The sequence below is a fragment of the Neomonachus schauinslandi genome, chromosome 2 (genome assembly GCF_002201575.2).
Source record: "Neomonachus schauinslandi chromosome 2, ASM220157v2, whole genome shotgun sequence".
Lineage (NCBI taxonomy): Eukaryota > Metazoa > Chordata > Mammalia > Carnivora > Phocidae > Neomonachus > Neomonachus schauinslandi.
The window spans coordinates 200,325,086-200,337,561 of NC_058404.1; the positions used below are offsets into that span (position 1 = coordinate 200,325,086).

A 12,476-nucleotide genomic window follows, 5' to 3' on the forward strand; every position below is an offset into this window, starting at 1 on the left:
AGGACAGAGGGTGTGGCCGCTCGTCCTGCTGCCAGAGGGTCTCAAGAGAGAGTTGTAGGTCCCCGCGGACCAGCAGCTTCCTGTGGGCACGCCAGAAAAATCCATCCTGAGATGCAGAAAGTGTTTTCTGTAGGCTAGAGAGAGAAAGAGCCTATCCCAACGCTTCTGGGATAGGCAGTGGGGCTTCGACCATGGGGTAGGGCCCCTGCCTTATTACAGGAGCGCGGTGGTGATCACCCACCCACCTTGCATGGCCCCAGATGCTATAGCCAGACAGTTGTGTTTACTCCTGGGCTGGCTGTAAGAACAACACCTTTCTACCCCCTGTAGGTGAGGCTGGGATGGGGGGCGGCAAGACAGGCATCCCCAGAAGTAGACCGAGAAACCAGGACTGAGGACAAGCCATTTAAGTGGGAGGAGATCTCAGGAAGCACCGGGACAGAGGGAGGAAGGTCGGGGAAGAAGGGAAGGAACCCAGGGAGGTGTGTCCATGAGCAGGCGGCCGCGGTGGGCAGCGGGGGCTCCATCCCAGTGGGGGCGAGCTCAGAGTTGTCCCGATCAATGAGGGAAGACCTGGGATGCCTTACTGGTTGAGAGCTGCTCCTGAAGCTGCATTAACTCCCTGGCGCTCCGGACCTGCCCCTCACGGAGGCTGAGCGGATCCCACAGCCAGAGACGCAGATGTTTGCATCCAGGTCTACACATTATGTAAGAATGGTGTGTGCCAGGCGGCTCCAGGCAGGGCATGGCAGCATCTCTCCAGCGGAGGGCACAGGTAATTATGAGCTGATGGGGCAAGTGTCCTAAACCAGGTCCAGCCAGGCTTCTCGGCGTGGAGCACAGAGAAGGGAGCGCGCCCTGCCCCAGCCATGCTGGGCAGCTCCTGGAGGCGGCTGGCAGCTTCCTGTCCTCTGACCTTGGCATGGGCTGTGTCCTCGGCCTGCAACGCTCCTTCCCTCTTTCTCACTCTGACTCCTGCTCACCCTTCTGGACTCAGCCCTAGTGGCACTCAGTGCAGAAAGCCTTCCCAGACACCCCACCTGCTCCCGGCTAGGCTCCTGCCCTCACTCTCATGGAGCTGACTACCTGTGTTGCCATGGCCTTGTCCTTTGACCGTCTTGTATCAGTCAGATGAGCTGTGTAACAAAATACCACAGACTGAGGGCTTCAACAACATTAATTTGCCCTCGCAGATCTGGAAGCTGGGAAGTCCGAGATCATCTGCCAGCAAATTTGGTTTCCACTGAGAGCTCTCTTCTTGGCTTGTAGATACCCGCCTTCTCCCTGTGCCCTCACATGGCCTTTTAGGAAACTTTCTTCCTCTTCTTATAAGGCACCAGCCCTATCAGACCAGGGCCCCACCTTTATGACCTCATTTAACCGTAATTACCTCCTTCTAGACCCCATCTCCAAATATAGTCACATGGGGGGTTAGGGTTTCAATGGGTGGATTTGTGAGGAATGCAATTCAGTCCATAGTACATTTCCCCTGTGGGTTTGTGATCAGTTCTTGAGGTCAGGGACAGTGTCTTTTTCATCTGTTTTTTTTTTTTTAAGATTTTATTTATTTGCGAGAGAGAGAATGAGAGACAGAGAGCATGAGAGGGAGGAGGGTCAGAGGGAGAAGCAGACTCCCTGCCGAGCAGGGAACCTGATGCGGGACTCGATCCCGGGACTCCGGGATCATGACCTGAGTCGAAGGCAGTTGCTTAACCAACTGAGCCACCCAGGTGCCCCTCTTTTTCATCTGTTTTGTCATGCATGCCCAGCTCAGTAAATATCTGTGGATGAACTAGGCTATCTGGATGGAAAGAAGAGTGCTAACAGTTTGGGAAGGGGGGGGGTCATATCATGGAAGTCTTTGCAGAGAAGATAGTGTCTCTGCTGGGTATTGAGGGATGAATAGGAGTTTGCTAGACGGGGCATTCCAGGCAGAGGAAAGAGCCTTTGCAAAGGGTGGCACTGTGTGTGGGAGGGAAGAAGGAAGGGCTGCTTAAGAAACAAGGGTAACTGGGGAGGAGGAAGGAAGAGTGTGTGGAGGGAGCCGGTGGCCAGGTGATGCTTGTGAAGGAGTCAGGGAGCAGCCACGGAGGTCTCCCCCCAGGGAGGTCTCCAGGCAGGGGATGGCATGGGCGAGTGTGTGTTACAGGCAGATCGACAGGATGGACCAGAGGGAATGATGGGGCACATCGTGTCAGAACAGAGAGATGTTCGGGAAGCAGAGTCAGAAAGGGCTATCAGCAGGCAGGGCTGCTGAAGGGAGCTCTCGGGAATGACGTCCAGCTGAGGGATGCTCTTTGGACCTCAGGATTCAGGCAGAAGGAAAGGGAGCCTCTATTATTCATGAAACCTAGTTCGGTAATATCCCAGCAGCCTCTGGGGGCCACCAGGGTGGCACTGATGTCCTTCTTTGTTAAATTTGCAGCAGGTGTGCTGGCTAGGGACGCGCCCCCCCCCCCCAGGAGGGGCTGTGCTGGGTCCCAGAATGCCTAGCACAGGTGGGCTACCTCCCCGACCCCAGGGTTTCTTCCACCGGAAGGTGGGGGTTGGGGAGGGGGGATACAACGGGGATGGAAACTAGCTCTGCAGTGATCCAGCTCTCACTTAGGTAGTAGATGGGTTTCCCCTCTGGAGGGCAGCCTGGGGACTAAGGACCAGGCTGGGGTCAGCACAGCGTCCAGACAGGCCCCCGTCTCATTACCAAATATTCCAACCCCGTCCCCAGGTCGCAGAGCACGGTGATAAAACCGTCAGCCCTCTCAGCTTTACAGGTGGTGGAGGGAAAGAGTCAATAGAGGCCAGTGTGGGGACGGCAGGTGGGCGCGATGAAGCCTGGCACAGCCGGGGTGCGGATTTCCTACAGAACCGGCGAGGGGCTTGTGTGACATGGGGACTTCTGAGCTGAACCCAGAAGGTAGAGAGGGGCCTTGCCTGGGGGGAGGAGGATGTGTCCGGTGGGTGGTCCTTGGGGGCTGAGCAAAGTGCGCCCATTTCCGACTTGCATAATGGAGCGTGCATACAGTTGTGACATTTACCAAGATGGGCAGACGGTGTATGTGTGGCCCGGCTTTCGGGGGGGGAAACCCCAAAGTTCACAAGCGCCATTACGTTCATTGGGGTGAGACTAGAGAATGCTATAGTCTGAATGTCTGTGTCCCCCAGATTCGTATGTGGAAGCCCTAACCCCCCATGCGATGGGGCCTCGGGGAAGTAATGAGGCCACGAAGGTGGGGCCCTCGCGATGGGGCTGTGCCCTTGGTGGGGGGGGAAGAGAGGAGAGAAAGCACCTCTGTCCACCAAGGGAGGACATGGTGAGAGGCAGCTGTCCGCAAGCCAGGAACCGGCTGTCCCTAGAACCCAGTCATGCCCATACCCGGGTCTTGGACTTCCAGACCCCACAACTATGAGAAATCAATGTTTGTTGTTTAAGCCACCCATTCGATAGGATTTTGTTATCCTAATCTGAGCAGGCTAAAACAGAGATTAGGAAACATTTAATCCCAGAACAGCATGGGTAACTGTGGTGGGGCAGACCAGCCGGGCCCTCCCGCATGGGAGCCCTACCTGCATTTTCTTCCCTTCCTGAGCCCTGTGCTCCAGCCATAACCAGCTACAGAAGTTTCCAGAACCTGGGAAGGCTTTATCTGGGGCGCAGTGTGTCTGCTCCTACTGTTTCCTCAGCCTGATGCCCTTCTGTTCATTGGCCCCTGGGAATGCTTCCTCATCTATCAAGACTTAGGTTGGGCAGCACTGTCTTGGAAAGCCTCCCGTGACCTCTGGGGTGTATCTGGGGTCTCCCCAGAGGGCAGTGGTCAGTCTTGCTGTCTTTGTCTGTTTGCTGGTCGGTCTCCCCAGCCCGACGGGGGCCGGCATTAGCTCCCACGCCCCTCTCTACCACTGGAGTGTGGTGCTGGCTGGGACGTGCCCCTGAATTGCTGCCTCCCGAGAGAGGGGCGTCCTATGGCATCCCCATGCAGGTGGGGGTCCCGCCCCTAGCAGCACCCCCCTGCCCTGGGCACCGTCCAGCGCCGCTGCTTTCCGTGGACACTCTCCCCAGGCGCCATCAGCAGAAGGGGGCCCGTGCGCTGAGAAATGACACACGTCGATGAGAAGTGGCTTTCACCTTCACAAGTTAGGATACACCGTCCTTTATTTTTCCAGGCTCCCCTGGGAGCTGACAGGACATTGCTCTAATGAAAAAGCCAGGGGTTTCCAGTTGCTCGGGGCTCAGATTGCTAAAGGGAAGGAAGTGCATTAGGTGCGAGAAACACGCCTCCCTGGCCGAGCCGGGCTGGTCGGAAGCCGGTGCGCAACAGGGTACGTGGTGGGGCTGGAAAGATCTGAGTCACGCTGACTCACAGACAGGATGGCCAGGACACACAGAAAGACACAGCTCCACAGAAGACAGGGGAACAGACTTTGGTGACACCTTCCCAGTGATTCATAAACCTCTCAACCCACATTACAAGCTTCCTGGGACAGGCACCAGCCCTACCTGCACCTAATTACAGACACGGACACCTTTCAGCAGGGGGCCTGGCCAGCCTTCTGCTGCAGGACCCTGTGCTGACCTTGCAGGCCAGAAGAGGGTGGCGTCTCCCTCCTCCTTCCCCAGCAGCCAGGTGCCTGTCTCAGGACCACACACTCATGCGGAAGGCTTCAGCCCAGGGGGCTACGTTCCACCGTGGGAAAGACGGGCACAGCAAGGGCTACGTTGGGTATTAGGCTGGAGGCATGGAAATCCTCTATTCCCGGGCTTTGGCCATCAGAAGAGGATGTTCTCTCTCCAAGACGTGGAGAATAACAGCGAGGCAGACTGTGGTGGCTACACTTCACGCATACTTATAAACAGCATTACGTGGGCGTTACGTGGGCATTACGTGGGCGAGGGCTGCCCTTAAGGGCACCCGGGTGACAGGTGAAAAAGAAAAAAAAAAAAAACAACGGAAAGAAAACCGACAAGGAGCCCTAGGTGTTAGGAACACACCAAGAAGCGAAAACACACAGATTGGAACAGTGGAGAATAAGGCTGGAGGCGCTCCCCTTCCGCGGGACCGTAAAATGGAACTCTATATATGTCGTCTTATGTTTAAGTAGGCTATGCTCTTTAATAAAATAAAAACTTCTGTGTTACTTTAAAGATATCATTTAGGCATCTGGGGGATGATTTGGAAGAAAAATGCAGTGCACGGAGGGCCCTGGCCGAAGGTACCCTGTCAGGCTGACGTTTGTCCCTAAAAACAGACTCGTCACAAGCGGATGCAAAAATCATGCACCCCGTGCTTGACTTCATGCAGTCCCGGGTGCTCTGCGGCACTCTCCCTGGTCTGGCCTGTCCGGGTGCAAGGCTGTGCCTCCCCAGGGCTGAGCAAGTTGGGGGGTGAGCAGACACTGGGAGCCAGGTGACCACCCACCCATGATTGTGTCAGCATCTGTCATTGACAAACCTCCTCCCATCCCGAGTCCCAGGCACCTCTGTGCCCCCAGGGCCTAGTGCGGGGGGGTGGGGAGGTCGGGGCACTGCACAGGGGTCGGGAAGCTGGGCTGCACGTCGCGTAAGTGTTCCTTGATCTCCTGGGACAGCTACTTTGCAGCATCTCCCTGATGCCAAGCAACAGCGGGGAAGGAACAGCGCAAAGCAAGGCTTCTGGGCTCTGAACCAGGGGCAGGAGCGTTGCTGGCGGAAACAGAGGTCGCACCTGCTCTGGGACCTCCTCCTGCCCCCGCCTCCAGCCCAGCTCTCTCCAGGGGCCCACCGCCCGCCCCCCATGGACACAGGGAAGCCAGAGCCAGGTGCAGTAGGAGGGGTTTTCGTGGTTCTCTCCAGGTGTCCCGGGCTCTGCCGCCGGTGCACACGGTCATACAGCCCGGCGGCCGTCAAAACAACAGGGCTTTCTTCTTGAGGTCATTCCTTTTCCAGAGGGCCAGGCGGTCAAACTCTTCCACGCTCATCCCAAACACTTCCTGGAAATCCTCAGGCGACAGGTGCCTCTGCAAACAAACAGGGAAAGCCAGAGAGGAGCAGTTAGCAATGCTGTAACCCGCGCGGCAGGGCCAGCTCCGTGCTGCTGGGTGGTCCAGAGGCGGGCTCGGCGTCTAGGAGGCCGCGGGCTCCCCCTGCGCGCCCTCTGCATCCCTGCTGTTCCCACGCTGCAGCGCATGGCACCGAACAAAGAGACTCGGCTAGGGGCCCGACCGAACAGGACTCAAGCAGGTACGTGCGCCCATGTTCAGAGCAGCATTGTTCCTGGTGGCCAAAACACGGACACAACCCAGCTGCCTAAGCGGGGTCCGTGCACACAGTGGAGTGTCGTCCGGCCACGAGAAGCAGCGAAGGCCTGATGCACACAGTGACTCAGATAAGGAGTGCGACAGGAGGGCCAGTGAAGGAGCCTGGACGCAAAGGGCCCACAGCGTGTGGTTCTGTTTCTGCGAAGCATCCAGAAGAGGCAAGTCCACAGGGGCCGAGAACGGAGAAGCGGCTGTCAGGGGCTGGGGACGGATGGGGGTGGGGAGTGACTGCTCAACGGGACAGCATTTCCTTTCGGGGGCATGGGAATGTTCCGGAACTCGATCAAGGAGGTGGTTGCACCACGTGGGAATGTGCTGAAGGCCACTGGTTTCTAGACTGCAAAGTGGCTAACAGGGTGAATTTTATGGGAATTTTACAATTAAAGGAAACAATTCTTGCCCCCCTCCCCCAATGTGGTTTCCTTGACTTTAAAACAAAACTACTCATACTAAAACTTGTGATGGTCCGGAGAGAAACAGAGGTGAAGACATTTGGTGAACTATGAAAAGCACAGACACCCGTCATTACTGTTCATGCCTTCACAAAAATCCCCAAATCTGCGTGGCGGGCAGTGGGTTTTAGAGCCCAGTTGTTGGCATGATCCAGAGGAGGGAACACAGGACACCCCTCAGTCTTGTGTGAGTCACCAAAGGCCCTCCTGGTTGAATCTGGCCCCAGAGTACTCAACATGTGCATGCGCGTGCACACCCACGCATGCACACCCACACCCACGGACACGGACACACCCACCCACGCGTGCACACACCCACCCACGCGTGCACACACACAGACACACACACACACGGACACGGACACACACACCCGCGCATGCACACCCACACCCACGCGTGCGCACACACCCACGTGTGCGCGCACACATGCGTGCACACACACACCCACTTGTGCACACACACGGACACACACGGACACACACAGACGCAGACACCCCATCAAGCGAGTCTCTGCCAGGAAGGGGCCAGCCTCCGCTGCTATCCTGAGCTTGCACGCAGGACGAGAACCCGGGGCTCGCCAGAAATGAACCCTCTGCACGGCGTGGATGCGGGTGTGCTGGGGAGTCCACGGCCAGTCCACGGAGACACGGAATTGTCGTTGGACAACATCACCCCTTTTCCAGGCACTAAATCACAACTTCCCAATCACTGTGGGGCAATCGAGAGGTGAAGAAGGGAGGGTAAGAGGAAAACTGTTTCCAGTGCTCTCAGCGCTGACTGGCGGCCTGGCCGGGGACACGGGCCCCTGGGGGAGTGGACGGACGTGCAGCGGATCCAGGGACCATCCAGAGCCCGAAGCTGGCACAGGGGCAGGCGTCCCCCTTCTCCATGCTGTCCTCACTGGACAGTGGTCCTGCAGAGCAGGCAGGGATCCCCACGCTGAGCTGTTTGAGGGGGTAGCCAGGCTGGGGATACGCAGAGGGAGACGAGGCAAGAGGCATGGTGCCCAGCGGTGGCGAGGACGGTGCTGAGGGGTGACTGTGCGCTCAAGCCTGGGAGCCCCCCCAGCCAGGGCAAGGGGGACAGTGGCAGCCGGGAGGCCTGCCGGGGGAGCCCAGGGGTACTCGCGGAGCCGCAGAGCCCTGTCACTGTGGGTCCCACGCAGCTCACCTGCACCCTCGGGACCAAGATGCCCTGGGAACTTTGTCGGAGAGCTGCACAGAGCCCAGGTCCCGTGGCCACGGAAACGCGCACCCTCAGGACTTGTACCCTGGGGACACACGGTGGCAGGAGAGAGGCAGGCAGACCAGAGGGTGGGGAGAGCTGGTGTGGAGCTTGTCCCCAGTGCCTGAACACAGCCAGGCTGCGAGAGGCGGCTGACGCATCCTTGGGTAGGAGGCCCGACCGGGCCCTGAAAGAGATCCAAGGCTGCTTCCCTCCTTTTTGGCTCCTTGTGGGGGTTACAGAGCTCCACCTGGGGCTGGGATGTGGGGAGCCTGAGGCGGGTGTTCTTAACCCTGATGATGCGGTCCTGCGTCCAGGAGCCCACTGCAGGGCAGGGAAGACAGGGTGGGATTAGGAGAGAGCGGGGAGGATGCTACCTGGGGTCCCAGCTGAGTTCCCAGCCCCACAGGCCTTGACAATAACCCGGGCGCTTGTCAGAGCTGACGATCTGGGCCCACGGAAACCTACCACGGTAGGCTTAGTGGCCCAGGCCTCCCACAGCCGGTGATGGTAGCTGGGTTTGGGAATGCTGGGGTAAGGGGAAGTCCCAGAGGCTAGCAGGGCCCCCATCCTCATCTGCAGAGCGAGAACAGAATTTGGCTGTCTGAGGACTCTGGAGGGCCAGGCAAGGGCCAGATGAGGAATGCCCAGCAGGGTATCTGTTCACCACCCCCTGGCCCCAACCCAGCTCTAGCTGTGTGGTCCTAAGTGTTGGAGCTTGCCCCGCTGAGTCTCCACTACCACCTAGGTGAGGAGGAGCTGAGTTCAAATTGACTTTCAAGATAAACTCGCTCAGGTCATGTGGTAGACTCAGGCGCCCTCCTTCACCCTGTAGCAGGTGGGACACGTGGGGCACAGCTCCCCCCAGTGGCTGGAGCCAGCTTTCTGACCCCGGGCCTACTCCCCTGGCCCTGGCTCCTGAAGGCTCCCCGGGAGGCAGGGCGGCCCGACCCCCAGGTGCCCGCCAAGGTCAGGCATGGCCAAGCTCCTTCCTGAGTGAACAGGGAGGAAGCCCAGGGTGTGCCACCTTTGTAGAGGGGTGGCTTGGCCTCATTCTGGCACAGCCTCACTCCTGGGGTGCCCTGGGCTCCCCAAGATGTGCCCCTGGGGAGGAGGCCATTTCTGCGACATGGCAGGGGCCCTGCATGCTTTGCCGGGGGTCTGCTGACATACGACCCTCCAGGGCAGCATCGTGCAAAGACCTCCAGCCCAGGAGCCAGATCCCCCAGGATTCCGGTCCCGGCTCCATCCCGGTCCAGCTGCACCGCGTGACCTGACCTCAGTTACGATTCTGGAAAATGGGAATAAGCACGGCTGTGCCTTCATCCGCTCTTCCACCCTTGGAACGTCAGCCCCTCCCGCTCACTGCTCAGACCTGGCCGTGGATCTCGGCTTGTCCGGGAAGCCTCTCCTGACTGCACCCTCACCGCAGGCTCCCAGAACCCCCCAGCCTCTTTCTCACACCACCCCTCTTTTCAAGCTGCCAACACGATGTCACCGAGGGCGGAGTTGGACAGAGAGGCCCAGTAGCACAAGCCCTAGGACGTTTCTCCTTACAGGTGCGGTCGGTGTCGGCAACCTCGAGAGCGCGGAGGGTAGTAACTGTGGTGAAGGAGTTAGGCAGGGCTGACTCTTGAGTAGTTAGGACCTTTGCTTTAACTCTAATTTACGGCACTGCAGGTTTACTCTGTTTTCAGTCATGGCAGGCTGCAACAAGCAGCATGCAGAACTCCTGAAAACCTAACAGTAGGAGCAAGCCCACTGCCGCTGAGGGGCCTGAGCTGTGGTTCCCGAGGTAACGGGCACCCCGGGCAGGGACGGGGACCCCCACGCCTGTGCCCCAGAACCAATGTGGGGCGCTCGCAGGCTGAGCTCTGCACCTGCTCTCCGCCTCTATTCATGGGGCCGGGGGCGGGGGTGGTCCGGGACACAGGACTAAATCTGACCGGGCCGCCCTCACCCCACAGAGATCTCACTCAGAGGGGGAGGCAGCTCAGAAAGCAGTTTGGTCCCTGTGAGGGCTGCGGGACCAGCGACGACCCAGGAGGGCCTTGTCGAGGGGACACTCGTGACCCAGAAGCCTCGTTGCCTTATAAAGCGTTAATGATCTTTCTGCCAGCATCTTGCGGCCAGAAGGGTGTTTTCCAGAGGAAGTGAACCTCTGACTTCAGTCTGTGACCTGGACCCCTTGGTGGAGGCTTCCTGAGCGTGGGACTCATAAGGACTGACCCCCTGCTCGCGGCAGGAGCTCATGGGAGGTGCTGCTCCTGGCCACCGACCCGCACACACCTTCACACAGAGAGGAGGACAGTGAGTGGTCGGTGTGTGAGGCACAGGGCACTCCCACACTCACCTCCTGTCTGCAAGGCGGCAGACCCAGCTGCAGACGGGGGACGCCCCAGTGTGCTGCAGCCCGCAAAGGGCACGTCAGAACCCCGAACTCCTCCTGGGGTGGAGGATGCACCTGCATGCACCTGCAGTGCTCCCAGACTCCTGTGCGGCTCAGCCAGGCAGGTGCCCAGAGCTTCCCTTGGAAGAAGGGCCCAACTCGGGCCTGCCGGCCCCAAGGACTGGCCATCCATGCTATCCTTTTGGTGGCAGAAATCCCCCACTTTTTCTGGGTCACGTTGGTGAAGCGGCCCATCCCGGTAGAAAAACACATCACTCATACAGTCTTGGTGTCTAGTGTCAGGAAGCTCCGTGGACACCGTGAGGCCCATGTCGGGACCCCAGTTAGGGAGGCAAACCTCACAATTCTCCTGCACTGACTGAGGACCACAGGCCAGGCTGCGGTGAGAGCCTTCACGGCATCTGCCGCCATCCGCACATGCTGAGATTCTCCTCATTTTATGGCCCCAGGAAACCCTGGCTCAGAGAGGCCATGGGCCTCGCCCAAGGTCACACATCCAGGAAGCCACAGGGCTGGACCTGGGAGCCTGGAGCCAGGCCCAGGGGCTGGAAAGCACCCTTGGGGCTAGGCAGCCTCTGCCCCAGCAGGGCTGGGCTACCCTGCCGGGACCAGCCTGCCCCTCCTCCGGCCTTCACCCTGCAGGGCACTTCTAGCAGCCCCTCACTTCTCCAAGCTCAGCTGTTCTCCTGGGAGGGGCCTGGCTGACCCTCACCCGCTCCTTCCACCCGGCCCACTAGGCACTGCCGGGCCCTGCACCAGTATGGGCTGCCTGGGTGGGGCTCAGGCCTCAGGCGTGCTCAGCCTGCCTCTCCTGGGCCAGCGAGGGGCCGCTTTTCTCTGGAGGACTGGGCTCCATGGTGCGGTTCTGCTTGCTCACATGGCTTAGCTTGCAAGGACGGGGGGCCTGCTGCAGAGGCGAGTCCCACTGAGTGGGGCCCACATTTTGAAGTTTCAGCCCCTTAACAGGAGGCCCCTGCTAATGACATCATCGTATCGTGGCCTCGTGGTCTCCGCGACGTCACCATCACAATGACATCATCATCATCATAACGTCATTGTCATCACATCATCAGCACAACGACATCATCATCACATCATCATCATCATGGGATTGTGGTCACTATGACACCACTGTCACAATGACATCATCATCATCACGACATCACCAGCACGACATCATCGTAACACCATCGTCATCATGACACCATCGTCAGCACGACATCATCATCAGCCATGACATCATCATCATGACATCACCATCAGCATGACATCATCATGGCACCATTATCATGACACCATCGTCATGACATCATCATCGACATTGTCATCGTGACATCATCATCATGACATCATTGTCATCACATCACCAGCACAATGACACCACCATCACAACATCATCGTTATGACATCATCATCAGCATGACATCATCGTGACATCATCATGTCATCATCGTCATCATGACATCATCATCACGTCACCATCGTCATCGACATCATCATCATCATGACATCATCGTTGTCGTCATGACACCATCGTCAGCACAACATCATCGTCAGCACGACATCGTCATCATGACATCACCACCAGCATGACATCATCATGACACCATTATTGTGACATCATCATCATGACATTATCACCATCATGGCATCACCATCATTACATCGTTGTCGTCGTGACATCACCATCGCATCACCAGCACACCATCGTCACAACAGCATCATCATCATGACATCATCGTTATCATGACATCATCAGCATGACATCATCATCATGAGAGCATCACCATGACATCATCGTCATCACAACACCATCATCATGATATTACTGTCGTCACAACAATGGCCACCATGGTTTTTGGAGTGTTGGTCTGTGTCTGGGGGTGCTGGCAGCGCTCCACCCACAGTCCCGTGAGCTCTCCCAGAGCCCATGCGGTAGGGAGGGGATGCAGGCTCTGCCAGGTGGAGTGACGTGGCTGTCAGGTGGTTTGAGGCCCTGCATCACCATCATGTGTCCTTGCCCACCTCTCCCACCAACATTGCTCCGTGATGGGTTCTAGAATAGGCCAGGTTCTTTGCCACCCGCAAGGCCTGCAAT

General features: G+C 58.1%; 1 protein-coding gene across 1 annotated transcript in view; it reads right to left on the reverse strand.

Annotated features, from left to right (window-relative positions):
* Nucleotides 1-4,604: 4,604 nt before the first annotated feature.
* Nucleotides 4,605-12,476, reverse strand: part of ABLIM2 (actin binding LIM protein family member 2) — an 86,881-nt gene continuing 79,009 nt past the window's right edge. Inside the window, exon 17 of the mRNA XM_044912784.1 lies at nucleotides 4,605-5,991. Within this exon, the coding sequence (XP_044768719.1) occupies nucleotides 5,878-5,991 (114 nt within the window). The 3' untranslated portion in view covers nucleotides 4,605-5,877. The remainder of the gene's footprint in view (nucleotides 5,992-12,476) is intronic.